General features: G+C 45.4%; 1 protein-coding gene across 2 annotated transcripts in view; it reads right to left on the bottom strand.

Annotated features, from left to right (window-relative positions):
* The window catches only part of LIMK1 (LIM domain kinase 1), a 115,816-nt gene that overhangs the window by 42,395 nt on the left and 51,859 nt on the right, over positions 1 to 21,562 (bottom strand). Inside the window, exon 1 of one of the 2 annotated variants that reach the window (XM_040423607.1) lies at positions 17,149 to 17,246. The exons of the other annotated variant lie outside the window; for it this stretch is intronic. Coding sequence (XP_040279541.1) covers positions 17,149 to 17,180 — 32 coding nt within the window. The 5' untranslated portion in view covers positions 17,181 to 17,246. Of the gene's footprint in view, positions 1 to 17,148; positions 17,247 to 21,562 lie in introns of those variants that run through there. 2 annotated transcript variants of the gene reach the window in all.

Consider the following 21,562-nt stretch of genomic DNA (forward strand, 5'->3'; position numbering starts at 1 on the left):
AGCCAGTAGATTACAAAAATGCTTGTACGTGCCCTCACATCTCCTGCCTAGACTACTGTAACATCCTCCTCTGTGGCCTCCCATCTAGCACTCTCACACATCTCCAGTCTATCCTCAACTCTGCTGCCCAACTAATCCACCTCTCCCCCATTACTGCTCTGTCTCTTCTCTCTGCCAATCCCCCATTGACTACAAAATCCCATACAAACACTATCCATGATATACAAGGTCGTCCACCACCTGTCCCTCCATACATCTGTGCCCTGATCTCCTGGTACCTTCTCACACGTAATCTCCAATCCTCACAAGACCTCTTTCTCTACTCTCCTATCTGTTATTCCTACAATTGCCTCCAAGATTTCTCTTGTGCATCCCCATACTCTCCACATTAACAAATTGGGCCTACAATGTACAACACCATGGAACAGGACAACCCCAGGCAATTAGTAATTTTTTAGTATCAAAAACAGTCACCGAAACAGGTCCCGTCTAGTGCAGAACATTGCAGTAATGAACTGTATCCCACGCAGGGAAACCTCATTATTTCAATCATAACAGAAGGTAGATTAATGGCACGGCCTTCTCCTAAATCAGGCCAGCACTTGTGGCAAATTGCAGAGCATAGCAGTGCTTGGGATGAGGCCAGATTACTGATGCCCATCCACATCACTCTATAAACAACTCTGAGACTGCTGACTGCACGAAAACAGTGCACAATGCACCAACAATATGTTTCCCACAGCACAGCATTAATATCCAGAAGTGACCTTGTGCTAAATTGGTCGTCTGCACCGCTCAACAATTTTTAGAGGAGGGGGAGGACTGATGACACAGATATTGGAGTAAGTGGTTCACGGGGGCTGATTGTATTTATAAGGAGTTTATGAAGCAACACTCAACTTATCTATAATAAGGATACAAATCTGTATATCTACTGTGACACAGTGAGAGGTTTGGTCTGGGAAAACAGGTATTTTCCTCCCAGCATGTGCTGCTGCTGATTTACAACCAGGTGAGGTCAAATACCGGACCAGATTTTAAATGTCGGTCCGGGTTTTGGCAGCACCTGGCTGTCCTTAAAGGGTTTCTACCACCAGAAATACTGTTATGGAGCTGACTGACATAACAGTATGTTTCTAACATTAGTCCCTGCAGCCGTTTTTGTTAAAAACTTACTTTTATAGATATGCTAATGAGCCTCTAGGTGCTATGTGGTCGTCATTAGCACCTAGAGGGCTCCGTCCACTAACCATTTCAGCCGCCCATCGCGTCCCTCCAGCCCGCCCCGCTCTTGTTGATTGACGTGAAACTTCTCAGTATCTCGTACCAATTCCCGCGCCTGCGCCGTGCGTTTCTGTATTCGGCGCAGGCGCAGTGAGTGAATGCCGCGGTCCTGGTGCCGGCCTCCTCATTGTAACATAGTTGGCACAGGCGCAGTGAGGAAGCCGGCACCGGGAGAATACAGAAGAGCACGGCGCAGGCGCGGGAATTGGTACGAGATACTGAGAAGTTTCACTTCAATCCACAGGAGCGGGGCGGGCTGGAGGGACGCGATGGGCGGCTGAAATGGTTAGTGGACGGAGCCCTCTAGGTGCTAATGACGCCCACATAGCACCTAGAGGCTCATTAGCATATCTATAAAAGTACGTTTTTAACAAAAACGGCTGCAGGGACTAATGTTAGAAACACACTGTTATGTAGTGCTGACATTAGCGCATCGCTATATCAGTCAGCTACATAACAGGATTTCTGGTGGTAGAAACCCTTTAAATAGGCAGCTGGGCTCAGAAGCCAGATCTCTGTGTTGGGATCTGGGAGCCTTGTGTCTGGATAAAGGCTTGCTACCTATTTGGCATGAAAACCGGTGGACTCTTTGAGGCAGAATTGCAGCATGGTGTGAATTACCACCAACACCGCAAGGTGACTTTTTGTTTGATTATGACTGCTTGTTTTGTCACTTGCCTAAAGTGTAAATAAAACACTGAACTGGTTGTTTGATCCAAAGAAATTGTTGTTGCCTCTATACTGTATCCGCTAATCCTGTCTACCAGAGCGAGTCCCCACACTACCTACAGTATCTCTCTAATATCTATCTATCTAAAATATATAAATTTATTGAAGAAAATCCAGCGGGAGCACCAACCAGGAAACGGGTGCAATGTCCACAAGGGCAGCGGCAATACCCCAATAATACGACTTAAGGAAAATAGGACTGCACTCCAGATAAAAGTGAAAAATAGTGGAACTTTATTCACCCATGATATGGCAACTTTGCGACGTTTCGGCTCACAAGAGCCTTCTTCCAACCTGGAGTAGGACCTGAGAGCTTCTATTGGTTAATAAGGGACATGTGACTGTGTAAATGGCAGTTCAGATTTAAGTGAAAGGCTTGCTGGCTTCTATTGGCTAATGCAGTCATATTTTGGGAATATCTCAGGAACGGTAAGTCCTAGAGAGCTCAGAAAACTTTCCTGGACACCTAATGTACCTGTGTGCCAAATTTGGTGAAGATCGGTCTAGTCGTTTGGTTGCACATAAAGATTGTCCAGACAGACAGAAATGTATTTTCATATATATAAGATCTATGTCTTCTATCTATCTATCTATCTATCTATCTATCATAGAAAAAGATAAGCAGCACACTCAACAAACATTGGGTGCAATCCCTCTCAAGATCACGGACCAGGATCCAGAAACTTGAAAAAATGGAGAAAAAAGGCAGCACTAGAAGATCTATCTACAGGTATCTATCGTAATCATTGACCACCCAACATTGGAACCCATGAAAAATGCTCCTTTAGATGGATTATCCTATCAAAGACAATGGTCAGTCTGCATGAGGGAACTAAAATATGTCACAGAGAATGTAGGCTATCTATCTATCTATCCGTATGGCTAACTCTATATCTATCTATCTATCTATCACATTCTCAGGAACAGAAGGTTAACTTTTTGTTTTTAAAAGAATGTTTAATTTCATCCTTTGTAATCCAGAGGGTAAAAACTGAGACAAATTAAAAGAATCTCCGCAACAAATTCTGCACGGCTTGGTGTGTATTTCCCACTGCAGAATACCAGCAGATATACTGCGAATATTTGCAGTGCCCCACTACGTGTGACCCGACCCTTACTGCGAAAATAACTTATGCCTCAAAAGCCAAGGCAACATCTCAGCTGCGCAAATCCCATTAGGACAGTGTTGATTTTCAATAATGTGGTCACATTTTAAGAGAATGTGGCTTGTGGTAGGACACGTACCAGACTTGATTTCGATTTTAGATCAGAGCACTGGCCAGATTTGGCATTTCTGAATATTGGATTTTCCATTCATCAAAAAAATAAATAATCCAGTTTAAAGAGACACAAGCAGGAAGACATGGAGTGAAGGTCTACCTTTGCCGATACACCTTCAATAGCGGTCAACCGTATGCTCAATCAGTTCTTCATTCCTCCTTATATATCAGCCAAACCGAGCATGTGTTTTATGGGGAGAGGAGTTCGGTCGCCCCTCATAAATATAACACACTCACCTGGTTCTGCCGAAATCTCTGGATCTGTCCAACTTTTCTCTTATTTGTGTGGCAGCCATATCATAGTTATGGCTGCATTTTTTAAAACAGTCTAAATCCACTATAGCAACACACAGGACAATCTTCAGCAGTTTGCTGCAGAGCCTCACCAAGCCGCTGTTCACACAATATACTGTATAATAAACGCAGCCCAGCAATCAAAAAGTATCAAAGTGAGCATCAATATACTACTTACGACCACGAGGTACTCTTAAAGTGCCGTCATTTCTTAATTCAGTCCTCTGACTTCAATTAATAATTCATAGTATAGCATTTAGAGAACACTAACTTTCCTGCTCTATCCGCACAATGTTTAGGAGGACACGCCCCCCTTAATCATGATATAGGTAGGTGTACCACTACACAGATATGTAATATGGTTCTTAGGGCGCCTGTAAGACACTTAGGGGGTCATTTATTAAGACCAGCGTTTTAGATCCCCTATAGCTGGCGGTGGATCCGTCGTCGTCTCTACATAACTTCGGCGGATCCACCGTTGCGCCGGCCGGTCCCCTTCGCAGCCCACGCCACTCCCACTTATTTAGACCTGGTCTGAGTGGAGAAAAGTCACAGGTGGCGGTGCAAAGAACCTTTGCGTTGCAAGCTGCACCAGAAATACGCCTAATATAGGCGTATTTACGGTTAGTAAATTACCCCCTTTACTGTTCTCAATATTTTATTTTGAAATTGCCATTGCTGTAAATATAAAGCAGCCCTACATGCACCCATTATTGTCACTGCTTGATTGGTCACAGAGGTTACAAGGTAAAGGTCCATTCACACGTCCGCAAAATGGATCCGCATCCGTTCCGCAATTTTGCGGAACGGGTGCAGACCCATTCATTTTCAATGGGGCCGGAATGTGCTGTCCGCATCCGCATTTGCGGATCTGCATCCACATTTGCGGATCAGCACTTCCGTATCCGTGCTTCCGGTTCCGCAACAAAATAGAACATGTACTATTGTTGTCCGCAATTGCGGACAAGATTAGGTATTAATGCACATTGCCAGTGTCCGTGTTTTTCAGATCCATAATTTGCGGATCTGCAAAACACTTACGGACGTGTGAATGGACCCTAAGTTGTCATGTCAGAATCCAAATACTGAAGCCGCGGGGACCAATGACTGGTGGTGGGAGCACAGAGGGGAACTGCAAAAGTAAACATATACATTCGAGTCAGATTAATATGACCACCAGTTAATATCCAGAGTAACCACAGTAACCACCACATACAGCAGCTACACGGGCTGTAATGACTCAATAAGGTCTTTAGTATGTTGTCATAGGTGTCCGGAGCCATGCTGACTGCAGTGCGTCCCACAGCTGCTGGAGGGTGAGTGGGAGAGGATCCATAGATGATCTAAGTGGTCCTACAGGTGCTCAATTGGGTTCAAGTCTGGGGAATTAGGGGGCCAAGTTAGTATGTAGAAGTCTTGCTCCTCCAAGCAATGTTGAATATTTCTAGCCATGTGACATGTCGCACTGTCTTGCTGGAAGATTCTATCCGCCCCAGGGAAGATAATCAGCATGTATGGATGTAAGGATAGATTTAAATCCAGATCGATAGAGAGTGCCCTCCACATGGACGAGTGGACCCAGAGAATGCCATGAAAACATTCCCCAAACCATGACGCTACCATCACCAGCTCGTGCTCCTCCAGCAATGGTGGCAGGGTGTTTGTTCTCTGATGTTTCTCACCTGACATGCCAACGTCCATTCCTTTGATGAAGCAGAAAACGTCTGATGAGAAGACTCCTCAGAAAAGACAATACTTTGCCAATCAGCAGAGGTCCAATTCTGATACTGCTGCGAAAATTGAAGCTTTTTCTGCCAATGCAACTTCGTTAGCAGCTGCAGCGACTATCCGTTTGTTTTTGAGCCCCATATGCAGTAGGGTTCGCTGAACTGTTGTTTTAGACAGATGTCTGATTCATTTTGGCGGTGAACTGCTCCTTGTGGCATCAGGCCACCATCGCACACCTGTGTAGTTGACATTCACCTCTTACGTCAATGGTACTTGGTGCTCCACAGTTTCCATGTTGCTTATGCGCAATGGTGCCATTTTTCCACTTACGATACACTTTCACCACAGCAGGACGCAAACAATTCACAAACTGTGCAGTTTTCAGAAATACTGCCACCCTTGGCCCGAAAGCCAATAATCCTCCCTTTTTGGAATTATCGCCCCTTTTACGCATGACAGCAGTGAGGGATGTACAGTACAGACCAAAAGTTTGGACACACCTTCTCATTCAAAGAGTTTTCTTTATTTTCATGACTATGAAAATTGTAGATTCACACTAAAGGCATCAAAACTATGAATTAACACATGTGGAATTATATACATAGCAAACAAGTGTGAAACAACTGAAAATATGTCATATTCTAGGTTCTTCAAAGTAGCCACCTTTTGCTTTGATTACTGCTTTGCACACTCTTGGCATATTTTCAGTTGTTTCACACTTGTTTGTTATGTATATAATTCCACATGTGTTAATTCATAGTTTTGATGCCTTCATAGTCATGAAAATAAAGAAAACTCTTTGGATGAGAAGGTGTGTCCAAACTTTTGGTCTGTACTGTATGTGCAGACAGCCTATCACACACCTTATACACCCACCAAGCCAGCTCACCACATGTGACTTCCTTTATGAGCTACGCACTGCCGAAAGTTGGAAGTGGTCCTAATAACTGAACTCAACTGTGTATGAGAAAATGTGCCTTTCAACATGAGTGAACATCAGGATGTTTGCTTAGGGTGTATTCACATGTTGCAGTCATATGACGTTTTTTGGCTGTGGGTTTGCAAACACTGTAGTGAAAAGCGTGATACGACCACAACATGGGAATACACCCTTGGTCTCTGTGAACCTCATTAGTTTTCTTTTCTTTTTTTAATACAAAAAGATAGGAATAATACAAGGTATAATAAAACACTAAGATCCGCTTACGGAATAGCCCCAAAAAGTACATAGCTAGAAAAAGCTCCTTTGCATCAAACGTCCAGACATCAAAATGTCCAGAACTTATAGATGATTGAGTAGATAAGAAGATTCTTGGACACTGAGATTTATGGTAACCAAAGCAAGGTAAGTAAATTTAGAGAGAACATGGAAACAGAGAGAAAAAGAAAAAGATTTTTAAAAAAATGAGAAAAGAAAAAAATACTATTTGGCTTCCCTCCTCCACCACCTGCCTCCAGATACTGAGTCTTCCAAGGTCTCCAAAGTTTTTTTAAATGTATCCTGTTTATCTGACCAAATACTAGAGACTATAATCCATGCTAACTTGGATTATTGGTATAATTGGTTTTAACCAAGAACGGGCAATTGTAATTTTATCTACTAGAAACAGTCAGGTCCATAAATACTGGGACATTGACACAATTCTAACATTTTTGGCTCTATACACCACCACAATGGATTTGAAATGAAACGAACAAGATATGCTTTACCTGCAGACTGGCAGCTTTAATTTAAGGGTATTTACATCCAAATCAGGTGAACGGTGCAGGAATTACAACAGTTTGCATATGTGCCTCCCACTTGTTAAGAGACCAAATGTAATGGGACAATTGGCTTCTCAGCAGTTCCATGGCCAGGTGTGTGTTATTCCCTCATTATCCCAACTACAATGAGCAGATAAAAGGTCCAGAGTTCATTTCAAGTCTGCTATAGTTGGTGTAATACAGCCCTAAACCACATGAAAGCAGCGTGTGTCTGCGGTGGGATATATTGTAGATGGTCGCAATGGAGCCATATACCACTGTAGCATGTCCTTACAACCAGCCTCAATCAGACATGTGTCAATGGAAATTACTTTATATTCATCTGGTACTTAAACTGCCTCTACGTTTCCTTACCTATGTCCCCCTCTTTTCTGGTCATATATAGAAGTTTCCTTTTAGGGGGGCACCAACACAGAATAAATGCAAGAAACTTTTTTTTTTTGTCAGGAGGTTAAAGGGGACTTCACAGCTCAACATGTATGCTCATATTACTAGGATATACAACAGATGTCATGTAGGTGCAGGTTCCATCCCTGGGACCCTCTTCTATCTCCAGAACGGGGCCCCGAAGTGAAAGAATAGCATCTGTGCATGCGTGGCAACCTCTCCGTTCACTGCTGCAGGCGGTCCAAAAACATCCCAACTATTTTCGGAAGTCCCATAGCCGTGAAAGGAGAACCTGCCACGCAAGGGTGATCACCTCTACATTCTCCACTATGGGAACGTTGGAAATAACCAAGCCAGCTCTCAGCTATTTTTGGAAGTCCCATAGCAGTGAATGGAGGATTTGAGCACATACACAACATGCTCTCCCTTCACTTCGGGAGCTCCATTCTGGAGATTGGAGTGGGTTTCAGAGGTGAGCTGCAGCAATCAGACATTTATAGAATATCCTAGTGATATGCCATAAATATTGAGATAGAACAACCTTTTAACTTCTTGGCTTTCCAAGAAACTATTTTATGGTGCTGTCCAGTACAAGTGGCAGCAGGAGTGTGCTAAATATATATATATATATACACACACACACACACACACACACACACACACACACCGGTATATATTTTTTTAAATGCCCTTTGTTCTAGAGATGCACCTCCAGGTGCCCCCCTCCAACCCCAGACCAGAAGTGCTGCAGCCAATCGATAGCTTCAATGGTCACATTTGCACAAATAGTAAATGAAATGTATGGCCAGCTTTAGGCTCTGTTCATACTAGTGTCATGGCTCCCGTTAAAACAGAAGTCATAAAGCTGTAACAGAGCTAGTGTATGATAGTTTCAAACAGTGACCAACAAACCCCAAAGGTTAGCAATTGGATCTGTTCGGGCTCTGTCAAGGCTTCTGTCATTTTGATGGAAAAGATAATGCTGCATGTGGAGTTGCAGATGTGAACACAGCCTTAAGGCGGGTTTACACACTCCGATCTAACAGTCGATCGTTGGGAAGGAAGCGTTCCTTCCTGACAGTCGCTGCTTGTTCAGTGAAGGAGACCGCTGCATTTACAGGCAGTGAGCACCTCCACAGTATGAGAACGAGATATCACTACTGAGACCCCCTCGTCCCCATACAGCTGCATTGCTTCGGGGCAGCAGATCGCTGTTTAAACATTGCGACCTGCTGGCCAGAAATTATAATGTATGTGCCTGTGCAAACGATGGGATCACCCGATGAATGAAGGTTTCGCTTGTTCATTGGGTGATCGGCCACATATTTAGATGGGCCGATTTTTAGGAAAGAGCGTTCACTGGAACGTTCATTCCCAACATCAGGCCATCCACCTTTAGCTTGCATTCGAGGCAGACGAAAGATAACTTAAAGGGATTCTGTCATCAGAAATGAGCCCTATAAGCTAAACATATAGCGATGTCCCTTGTAAAACACTGAATCCTAAAAAAGCGGTTTATATCACCTGTCAATCACTTAAAAATGTGTCCAAGGGGATGTCTCATGGTGAAAGGTGCCCGGCTGCAGCCATCTCGTTTGGGTGCCCAGCGCCGCCTTCTGAGCTGAAATCGCCGCCCTCCCTTTCATTCGATCCGCCTACCTCAGGTGACTAACCTTCCTTGTGCCCAGCCACGGCCGCCTTTGAAGGAGCCCAGCACCGCCTATGTCTCCTCCTTTCATCAACGATGGATAGCCGCAATCTCGCGATGCGCGAGCTCGCGCATGCGCAGTGCCGGTATAGTGTTCCTTCCCTTTGCTGGCATCAGCTTCAGGGAAAGAACTGCGCATGAGATTACGGCTATCTATCGTTGATGAAAGGAGGAGACATAGACGGTGCTGGGCTCGTTCACAGGCGGGCGTGGCTGGGCACAAGGAAGGTTAGTCACCTGAGGTAGGCGGATTGAATGAAAGGGAGGGCGGCGATTTCAGTTGAGAAGGCGGCGCTGGGCACCCAAACGAGATGGCTGCAGCCGGGCACCTTTCACCATGAGACGTCCCCTTGGACACATTTTGAAGTGATTGACAGGTGATATAAACCGCTTTTTTAGGAATATAGAGGCACAGGGGCATTTGATAAACTTACTTTAGGATTCAGTGTTTTACAAGGGACATCGCCATATGTTTAGCTTATAGGGCTCATTTCTGATGACAGAATCCCTTTAACAATGAACTAATCTAAATTCTGCTCATGCCTGGCTGTGAACTTCTTCTTTAGTGGTTTAGGAGATTTCAACATGTTGAAGTGTCAGATATGGGTCTCACTGTTCATGGAAAAAGCTGTAATGGACAGGAGGACTGTGAAAACCAGAGCATGCTTTGTCATAGGATTCTAGTAGCACCACTTATCTAGCCTTCACCTATTAGTGTCCAGTAAGCAGGGCATGACTCTGAGTCATTGAAACCAGTGGAAATTCCTCTCAGCAGATAAGGACAAAGCAGCCCACATCATCCCACCTTTTCATTACCTAAACTTAAACCCAAAACCATAATTTCCATTACATCAACCTCATTTATCACGTATTGACAGGCATTCATGTACTTAGTCTCACAGCGGAGGAAGCCATGTTGTGGGATCAATCAATATTCACCAGGAAGTCATAGAGACATAAGGAACATCATTTCTAATGGAACCATGTATTATTAGGACCTATAGAGTGGAAATGTTTCATTCTCAAGCAGAATATCTGGCAGGGAATGGAAGCAATACATTATATACGAAGACAACCTTGGCCACATTAGCTGAAACATTTAAACCGCCTATTATTGTGTATGCCAACATCTGACCTGTCAAGACATGGACTCCCGAGACCTCTGAAGGTGTTCTGTGGTATCTGACAACAAGACGTTAGCAGCAAATACTATAAGTTCTGTAACTTGAGATTGTGGGCCTCCCTGGATTGGATTTCTTTTCCAGGATATCCCACAGAAACTTGATCTGTGGGATCTGGGGCATTTGGAGGTCAACACCTTGAACTACCATCCTTGAACAATTTTTGTAGAGTGACAGGACACATTATCCTTATGAAAGAGGCCACAACCATTAGGGAATGCTGTAGCCATGAATGTATGTAATTGGTCTGTACAATAAGCCAGGTGGTACATGTCAAATTAACATCCCCATCAATGTCAAAACCCCAAGGTTTCCTAGCAGAAAATTGTCCAGAGCCTTACACTGCCCCTGTCAGCTTACCCTCATTCCAAAGAAAAAGCTTAGTGCCATCTATTTCAAAGGTAAGTGACTCACACAAAATCAGTCATCCACATGACTCAAAAGTAGTGTTGAGCGAACTTGTGTTTTAAGTTCGGCGTCTAAAATTCGGGTTCAGGTTATCGAAGAATCACGTTATGGATTCCGCTACCACGGACCATAACTTGGTCCGTGGTAGCGGAATCCATAACGCAAATCTTCGATAACTCGAACTTTAGACGCCGAACTTAAAAGTTAAACACAAGTTCGCTCAACACTACTCAAAAGAAAAACAGGGTTCATCTTCTTACACTGCTCCATGGTCCAGTTCTAATGCTCGCATGATCAATGTCCGTATATTTAGTGGTGGACGTACTGGGGACCAGTCTGCAGCTATGCAGACCCATAAGATGTCATGTAATGTGTGTTCTGATACCCACAACCACAGTATGTCCTCCTAATATATCAAATGTAGGTTAGGAAGAAGTAGAGATCACAAGGAAGGGTTTATAACTGCAGGATAAAACCCACATCACTGAGGTGAATAAATCTTCATAGCAACTGTAGACACAAAACCATGTTCTCTAATGAAGAGTATTTATAATTGTAGATGCACTGGATCAATAAAAATGTATTTTAGGTGTACGTAGCTCTTAAGCTGATTTATATAATAATGGCAGCTGTAGACAGAAATAGTATTTTTTTTCAATGAACTCTAGTTGCAGAGTTTCTTATTTTCTCTTTGTATATGCATTCAAGCAATCAAAAATTTGGTAGCTAAGGTGTATAGAATGAGTCTCTTAAAGGGAACCAATCACCATGAAAATGCAATGTAAGCTGCAGGCAGCATGTTATAGAGCAGCAGGAGCTGAGCAGATTGATATATAGTTGTATAGGAAAAGATTCAGTATAACTTGTATTTCATTCAAGTAAATTCCTGCTCACTCTGGGCTTTGAAGACAAGGAGGCGGTCCTATCAGTGACTTACAGCTATTTCTGTATGCACAGTCATAGAGAGAAGGCTGTCAACTCACTGATAGGACCGCCTCCTGCACTTCAAAGCCAGCAATATAAATGAATGAAATACAGGTTATACTGAATATTTCCCCTCAAAACTATATATCATTCTGCTCAGCTACTCCTGCTCTATATGATCCTGCATTCAGCTCAGGCATCATATTCAATGTGACAGGTTCCCTTTAAGTCACAGCTATTTCACTGAAGAACCATAAAATTATTAGGCAGAACTACATGACAATTACAGTACTTTAAATGTTTGTTCATAGACGATGGGTAGATGCTAAAGCCCCTCTACCTGAAGTGTCAAGGAAAAGTTGAGGAGGACAAGCTAAAAAGGTAAATGTCTCAAAGGAGTGTTGTTTCACTGAAGAGCCTTTTCAAGAAAAGAGGATCAAGGTAAATTATTATACAAATAATCTTATACGTATTCAACTACACCCAAAAACTTTATGCACTATATGGTCTTAAAGGTCAGCTCAAATGTAGTTAAAGACATTTTCAAGGATTTCATCACTATCTGGTGGTGTGGTGGTCCGATAACCTGCACCCCCATCAATTACCAGCTCCGCCCCCAATACACAATGGGCGCAGATATGCAGTTCTGGTAGTGGAGCTACAAGGTAACAGCTGATCGATGGTGGTGTGGGGTGTAGGATCCCTGGTGATCTGATATTCATGGTCTATCCTGAGGACAGACTATCAATATCAAAATCCCTTTCACTTAGTGTCCTGTGATTTCCAATCCAAAAAAGAGACCTGGGGTAGAGTATTCCTGCGACATAGATTAAAGGTATTCATCCATGCATGGAGACTGCATTTAACTTTTTTTAATTGAAAATAAAAATCAAGGTGCTGCGGTAAAAGAATATACACTGCAGCCAATTATTCCTAATCATTGCTGACAGGTTTCTGACAATGGTGGAAGAATGAGATATCAGCTGTGAGGTGGAAGAAGCATGTATCGCTGTATGTATGAAAGTGCTTGCTATTGTCCACTTATGGGACCACCAAGAAAGGCTCTGCAGCCTTCGTACATGCTATGAATACATACTGAGTTCCTGCTCAATAATTGAAATTTGTTGTCCCTAAACCAATGGTAAGTCAATAAATGGTGTCAACACGTCGATACAGATGTCCACATCAGAGCTCCACCACGCTCAATGCGGGATATACGTACATATGCGAGCAATCAATCCATACTCGCAATCCTCTTGGGTATAGTTCCTCTGCCCTACTATAATTGCACTTACACTGGGGGTGGGCGATATGGCCTAAAATCTATATTGCGATATAATTTTAAGCATGTGTGATATGCGATATATATAGCGATATATTGTTTTCTATATTTGGGGGGGGGGGGGGTGTTTAAACTTTTTTTTTTCTTTACTTTTTATTTAATAACTATTAGCCTCCTTCAGGGCTAGAACCCTTGTCATATTCACCCTAATAGAGCTCTATTAGGGTGAATAGGACTTTATACTCTCCCTGCTGCCCTGTGCATAGTGCATACAACAGCAGGGAGCTGACCATGGCAGCCAGCCTCTGATCCGCCCCCCAGCCTCTGATCCGCCCACCAGCCTCTGATCAGCCCCCCAGCCTCTGATCAGCCCCCCAGCCTCTGATCCGCCCCCCAGCCTCTGATCCGCCCCCCAGCCTCTCATAGGCCCCCCAGCCCCTGATCCGCCCCCCAGCCTCTGATCAGCCCCCCAGCATCTCATGTGCCCCCCAGCCTCTGATTCGCCCCCCAGCCTCGCATGTGCCCCCAGCCCCTGATCCGCCCCCCAGCCTCTCATGTGCCCCCCAGCCTCTGATCAGCCCCCCAGCCTCTCATGTGCCCCCCAGCCTCTCCCTCTTATCAGCGCCCTCTAGTAACTCAAACCTAAGTATTAATCATTGGTGGCAGTGGCCACAGGGTCCCCCCCCCCCCCCCCCCATCATTGGTGGCAGTGGGCAGTTCCGATCGGAGTCCCAGCAGTGTAATGCTGGGGCTCCGATAGGTTACCATGGCAGCCAGGACGCTACTGAAGTCCTGGCTGCCATGGTATGTTAGTGAGCAGCATTATACTCACGGGCGCCGTGGCCGCCGGGCACTACTTCTTCTCATAGGTCTGTGCGGCGCATTGCTAATGCTATAAGCATTAGCAATGCGCCGCACAGACAGAAGAAGGAGCGACCGGCGGCCACGGCGCACGTGAGTATAATGCTGCTCACTAACATACCATGGCAGCCAGGACTTCAGTAGCGTGACTCCAGGCTGCCATGGTAACCGATCGGAGCACCGATCGGAACTGCCCACTGCCACCAATGCAGAGACTGAAGAACATTCCCGCCACCCGACCTCTGACAGGACACTGTGATCCGCGCGATTAACCCCTCAACTGAGGGGTTAATTGCGGCGGATCGCAGCATGCAGTCATAGGGGCCGGGATATGGCCGGCACATGAACGCTACGTTGGTATTCATGCATTCATTGGTGGCGCAGTGGCCACAGTCCCTCCCCTCCTCCTTTGTTCTGATTAGTGGCCAGCGGCAGTCGCGCACAGTGGGGAGGGAGGGACTCCCTCCTTCTCCATTGTGCCGGCTCAGGAGAACATGGTGCGCGCCGAGAGCACGATTATTCACTACCGCTCCGTGGTCATATCGCGGTCCGGCGATATAGGCGATATGCACAAAATCTATATCGTGGCACAAATTTATATCGCATATCGCCTATATCGCCCACCCCTAACTTACACTGAACTTTAAGGGCTCATGCACAAGAGCGAGTATCATGTGCGGGGGGTGTCAGTCTTTAGAAAGGACAGCACCTGAAGTAATAACTGAACAACACTGAAAGACTGTCCGTTTTTTAAAAATGGCTGCTAGGAGATGTTGTGAAAAAAATGCATGAAAAGTGATGACATCTGTGTGGACAAAACGCTTAGGGCCCATGTACGCGACTGTGATTGGCTCAGGAAACATCGTCACTGTGTTGTCCATATCTCCTGCCAACCACGACCCCCTTGACCTGAAGTGACTGTCTGTATTATAAAAATAAAGCTACTTTCACACTTGCATTTTTGCCTGACGGCAGGGATCAGCAAAAACGCTTCTGTTACTGATAATAAAAGCGCCTGCATCCGTTATGAACGGATCCGGTTGTATTATCTTTAACATACCCAAGACGGATCCATCATGAACACCATTCAAAGTCAATGGGGGATGGATCAGTTTTCTATTGTGTCTGAGAAAACGGATCTGTCCCCATTGACTTGGATTGTGGGTCATGCCGTCCGTTTTGCTCCACATCCCATGACGGAAAGAAAACTGCAGCATGCTGCGGTTTGCTCTCCGGTATGGGAATGCAACCAAACGGAACAGAATGCATTTTGGAGCATTCCATTCTGTTCAGTTACGTTTTGTCCCCATTGATAGTGATTGGGGACAAAATGGAAGCGTTTATCTCTGGTATTGAGATCCTATAATGGATCTCAATACCGGAAAATTTAAACACAAGTGTGAAAGTAGCCTAAATGATACAGTCAGTCTCTGATCACGGGGCTAATGCAGTGTAAACTCATCATCATGTGATTACACTACTACAGCCCGGCAATCAGATAGGAACTTACTTATGAATTCAGTTCAGGTCATGGAGATGCGGCAGACACATGGACTGTGTTTCCCAGGCCGATCATGGTCATGTGCATAAGCCCTAAGAATCACAGACATCACTGAAGCAAACTGAGGGAAAGCTAAGGGAAAAACATCAGTTTCTCACTGACCGAACTGGCAGGAGTTAAAGGGCTTGTCCGGGTTCAGAGCTGAACCCGAACATACCTCCATTTTCACCCAGGCAGCCCCCCTGACTTGAGCATCGGAGCAGTTCATGCTCCGATGCTCTCCTTTGGCATGCGCTAACTCGCGCAGGGCAAAGGCATTTTTTGGAGATCCGGTGATGTACCGGGCTCTCCATGGGGCTGCCAGGAAGCCTGGTGACTTCACCGGCACTGATGGGCGGGCTTTAGTGCTGCCATAGCGTGTGATTGTAAACAAAAGAGCCCTTGCCCTGCGCAGGGCAAAGGAGAGCATCGGAGCATGAACTTCTCCGATGCTCAAGTCAGGGGGGCTGCCGGGGTGAAATTATGAGTATGTCCGGGTTCAGCTCTGAACCCGGACAACCCCTTTAAATATAATCCGTAAATATGGATCAAAACTGTGCAATCCCATACACTGCATATATAATGATGTGGTAGCAACAAACAGACACATAAGGCTACTTTCACACTACCGTTCAGAGCGGGTCCGTCTGATGTCTGCCCAGACGGATCCGCTCATATAATGCTTGGGATCCGTTCAGAACGGATCCGTCTGCATTATATTGTAGAAAAAATTCTAAGTGTGAAAGTAGCTTCAGACGGATCCGTCCAGACTTTACATTGAAAGTCAATGGGGGACGGATCCGTTTGAATATTGAGCCATATAGTGTCATCTTCAAGCGGATCCGTCCCCATTGACTTACATTGTAAGTCTGGACGGGGATCAGTTTGCCTCCGCACGGCCAGGCGGACACCCGAACGCTGCAAGCAGCGTTCAGGTGTCCGCTTGCTGAGCGGATCGGAGGCTGAACGCTGCCAGATTGATGCATTCTGAGCGGATCCGCGTCCACTCAGAATGCATTAGGGCAGTACGGATGCGTTCGGGGCCGCTTGTGAGACCCTTCAAATGGAGCTCACAAGCGGACACCCGAACACTAGTGTGAAAGTAGCCTTAGGCTGATCATACACTTTACAGCTATATCTTCCGACCACCCCAGACACATGCTCGACTGAAAGCAAAAAGATTGGACAGGTTGAAATCCAACTGCGTGATCCTTCTCTCCCCAACATCTGCCATCAGGGAATAGCTGGGAGGCCCATCAGATAAGATGGTCGGCTGGTCCCACTGAAATTGGCGGCTTCAGTTGACGTTAATCTAATAGCCAGCTTTAGCTGCCACTAAAATGCGGTTGTATAAAATGATAACAAATGGAAAAAAGCAAAGCAAGATATATAATCCCTCATACCTACGGCATAGGTACAATTCCAAATAATTTGTGTATAGGTGTAGAATATAGATAATGCACTCATATCATCTGCGCATGTGCCAATACTCGCAGTAACGGCGCATGCATGAGATTAAGGTCGCGCAGGCTGTGCAGCCATGTTAATCTGCTGGCACAGTCCCTCACAGATCGAAAAATTGTTCAGATGAATGAAGCAACTCGTATGAATTGATTCACTCATCCCTACTTTGTAGACAATACATACATTAAAAATCCCTATAACATATACTCCATAGCTCCACAAATATGAAGTGTAAGGTACATGTTGTGGAATAAACGGGAAGAGGTAAGTATAAGGGGAGAACGTGTGCTGCTAAATAATGCTGTGAAACTTACTCTTTCTTTGCTGCCTGTTGCTTTCGCTCCATCCTCCGTGCGGCCGGTTCTCACAGCTGTCTGCCCCGTCTGCCTATCCCCTGTTTTGCTTCCCCAGCCCCCTGTGAGTAATATAGAAGGACAGGAAGTTCTAAACACACAGCTGTGTGAACAGCGGAGAAAACCTCCCCCTCTACGTAAAATCATTAGGGTATTTAACTTCCGCAGAGCCAGCCACAGATATAGTGCTCAGATAAATGATTATCTTTTAGAGTCATGATGGATTGAAGCTAATGGAAAATCTCAGTTTTTTTTTTTGAAGGTGGTCTGGTATGTGTGATTGGGTTATTTTCCAGTTTTCTCTAGTCGTTTAGTTCTAGTTCAGAAAACCTATTTTTATATGTGAGTTAATATATTGTGGTCCCCTGTCCAGGAGGCTCATTTCTTAAGGCTCCATTAGACAGGACATTATTGGGAAGGAACGCTAGTTCCCGATAACTGCCCTGTGTAAGGGGACTTCCAATCACCCAATGCGCAAGCAAACGCTTAACCATCGGGGGGGGGACCATCTTTCAGGAGTTCACCTTGCATCCAGGGTTGGACCTGTCATTGTAACTGAAAACTGAGCCAATCAAGTTTCTGTCCATCCTAGAGCTAGTTGAGGATTTAGGCTAGGGCTACACCGCAACATTTTGTAGCGCGACTGATTGATTTAGCTATTGAACTTCAGCTGCAGTCAACAGGATTGCATTGAACTAAATACATTAATTTGGACTGCAGCTGTAGTTCAATAGTTAAAATCAATCAGTCGAGCTACAAAATGTCGCAGTGTAGCCCTAGCCTAAAGCCAGCTGTCCCCTATCATCATTGCCTGGTATTGCGTCTGTCTTCCCCAGGCTCTATACTGTGCAACTTACTACAGAGTTTTCTGGTTTTTGATTTCAGGCTTGTTTTTAGCATTATCCTTGCGGCTGTTGATTCTGGATACATCTATTCTTCTGGTACTTCTGGTACTACATTCATCATGTTTGTTCTTTTGACCCTGCTTGCCGACTACTCTTTCACATAATTCTGATAGGTTTGCTACTAGTGTGACCACACCAGTATTCTGTTATCAAGCTCCGCAGACATATCCTGGGTCCCTAGCAGCCAAGTACATCCTGCCTCGTGGCGACCTCTGGTGAATATCTAGGGGTAGCCTTAGTTTCATACTACCCAGAGAGATTTCAGAAGGCTAACAACAGAGTTTTGAGTTCACTGGCAGTGGTCTGGATGGTGACTGTAGTTCTCCTTAACAGCAGGGCCGGCTCTATAATAAGGCAGACCAAGTGGCTGCTTGAGGGCGCAGAAAAGGATGGGGGGGGGAGGCGCCAGGGCGGAAATTTATTTTTAAATTTAAATTTTTTAAATACATCATAACTTGCGGACTTGCCCCGCCGCCGGGCCCGGCCGCCCGCCCCAGCCTGCAGCTGTGCCGTGTGGCCCCAGCCCTCACCTCCTCACAGAGTGGCACGCAGGCTCAGCAGCAGCACGGCATCGGCAACACAGACAGTCACGTGGTCAGGGGGGTGTGACTGCCGAGTGGCACTGCGGCGGGCAGCAGGCAGCGGCAACTGGTGTAGATTGGGCAGCGGATGTCTGGAGACTGGAGGCAGAGCTGTTGGTGGTGAGTAACTGTGTGGACAAATGTCTCTGAGTAGTCTGTCTGTGCGGCCCGCAGGGAGAAATGTATGTAGCATGGGGGGATGAAATGGACATGATGGGGGGGGGGGAGAAATGTGGCAACATGGATGGAGGGGGGAGAAATGTGACATGGAGGGGTGAGAAATGTGACATTGAGGGGGTGAAATGTGACATGGAGGGGGAGAAATGTGACATGGAGGCCATGAGGGGGAGAAATGTGACATGGAGGCCATGAGGGGGAGAAATGTGACATGGGGGGCTGATGGCTGACATGGGGGCATGATGGCTGACATGGGGGGCTGATGGCTGACATGGGGGGCTGGGGGCTAATGGCTGACATAGGGGGCTGATCTGAGGCATTGGGTGTTTGATCTGAGGCCTGATTAACATTGGGGGTCTGACCTGAGGTGTAATGGAAAATATTTTTTTCTTCTTATCCTTCTCTAAAACCTAGGTGCGTTTTATAGGGCGAAAAATACGGTGAACAAAATGTAGCTTCGCTTGTGTTGGCAAAAATCCTTGCACCAGCCCTGCCTAACAGTATCATTGATGTGGACACCATATTTATCACTTTTGAGCAGCAGATTGTGTAAACAGTGATGTTTTCCAAAAACAATGAATCTGTATGGCGATATACAGTAGTAGTATACTGGTAGTATAGTAGTATCTCACTGCTCAATTTAAAATCTTAATTTTTTTTTTAAATCACATTGAAAACAAAGATAATATTTTTGACTTGCTATGAAGGAGCCATTTTACCTATACTAACACAATAATCTGTGAGACTTTCCAATCGAATAAAAAAAATCAGGCGTTCTCTGCAACTTAAAGGGGTTGTCCGGGTTCAGAGCTGAACCCGGACATACCTCCATTTTTACCCAGGCAGCCCCCCTGACTTGAGCATCGGAGCAGTTCATGCTCCAAAGCTATCCTTTTCCCTGCGCTAGATCACGCGGGGCAAGAGCTCTTTTGTTTACAATAACACACTGCCAGGCGGAGACTTCGTTCGGTGACGTCACTGGCTGTGATGGCCGTGCTTTAGCGCTGCCCTAGCCGTTTTACTGGCTAGGGCAGCGCTAAAGCCCGTCCATCAGTGCCGGTGACATCACCAGGCTTCCTGGCAGCCCCATGGAGAGCCCGGTTCGTCACCGGTACTCTTGAAAATGCCTTTGCCCTGCTCGATTTAGCGCAGGGCAAAGGAGAGCATCGGAGCATGTCAGGAGGGCTGCCTGGGTAAAAATGGATGGATGTCCGGGTTCAGCTCTGAACCCGGACAACCCCTTTAATGCAAAGCTGAGTTTTCATAATGGATGTGCTTCTTTTTACAATCATAAATGGAGAAACAGTTATGTTCGGGCTTCCTATTGTTTTTTTCAGCGATATTATTCCCTGTTTTAGCTGCACAGCTAGATGCATTTCACTCAGAGGCAGAGGGCGTCTCCCACCTGCCAGCACTGTACTGCACTCCTAGGCTCACAAAACAGATAAGGAGGGATAAATCACACTTACAGAAAGGCGGGATGATCCTGTGATGTTCAAAAGCAAATCTGACATGGCCCCTCCTCCTGTTTGCAGGAGCTGTGTTTCCAGAACCAGGTACCTGAACTACACTGCTCTGTCCAATGTCGGTACTTGGTTACTACAATGCTGTTCACATTTAAATAAATCGGAGGACCACTTTAGTAACCAGGCATGGCCGCTACACAGTGTACAAACCGGATTCCAAAAAAGTTGGGACACTATACAAATCGTGAATAAAAACTGAATGCAATGATGTGGAGGTGCCAACTTCTAATATTTTATTCAGAATAGAACATAAATCACGGAACAAAAGTTTAAACTGAGAAAATGTACCATTTTAAAGGGAAAAATATGTTGAATCAGAATTTCATGGTGTCAACAAATCCCCAAAAAGTTGGGACAAGGCCATTTTCACCACTGTGTGGCATCTCCCCTTCTTCTTACAACACTCAACAGACGTCTGGGGACCGAGGAGACCAGTTTCTCAAGTTTAGAAATAGGAATGCTCTCCCATTCTTGTCTAATACAGGCCTCTAACTGTTCAATCGTCTTGGGCCTTCTTTGTTGCACCTTCCTCTTTATGATGCGCCAAATGTTCTCTATAGGTGAAAGATCTGGACTGCAGACTGGCCATTTCAGTACCCAGATCCTTCTCCTACGCAGCCATGATGTTGTGATTGATGCAGAATGTGGTCTGGCATTATCTTGTTGAAAAATGCAGGGTCTTCCCTGAAAGAGATGACGTCTGGATGGGAGCATATGTTGTTCTAGAACCTGAATATATTTTTCTGCATTGATGGTGCCTTTCCAGACATGCAAGCTGCCCATGACACACGCACTCATGCAACCCCATACCATCAGAGATGCAGGCTTCTGAACTGAGCGTTGATAACAACTTGGGTTGTCCTTGTCCTCTTTGGTCCGGATGACATGGCGTCCCAGATTTCCAAAAAGAACTTCGAATCGTGACTTGTCTGACCACAGAACAGTCTTCCATTTTGCCACACTCCATTTTAAATGATCCCTGGCCCAGTGAAAACGCCTGAGCTTGTGGATCTTGCTTAGAAATGGCTTCTTCTTTGCACTGTAGAGTTTCAGCTGGCAACAGCGGATGGCACGGTGGATTGTGTTCACTGACAATGGTTTCTGGAAGTATTCCTGAGCCCATTCTGTGATTTCCTTTACAGTAGCATTCCTGTTTGTGGTGCAGTGTCGTTTAAGGGCCCGGAGA

The sequence above is a fragment of the Bufo bufo genome, chromosome 3 (genome assembly GCF_905171765.1).
Source record: "Bufo bufo chromosome 3, aBufBuf1.1, whole genome shotgun sequence".
NCBI classification, from domain to species: domain Eukaryota; kingdom Metazoa; phylum Chordata; class Amphibia; order Anura; family Bufonidae; genus Bufo; species Bufo bufo.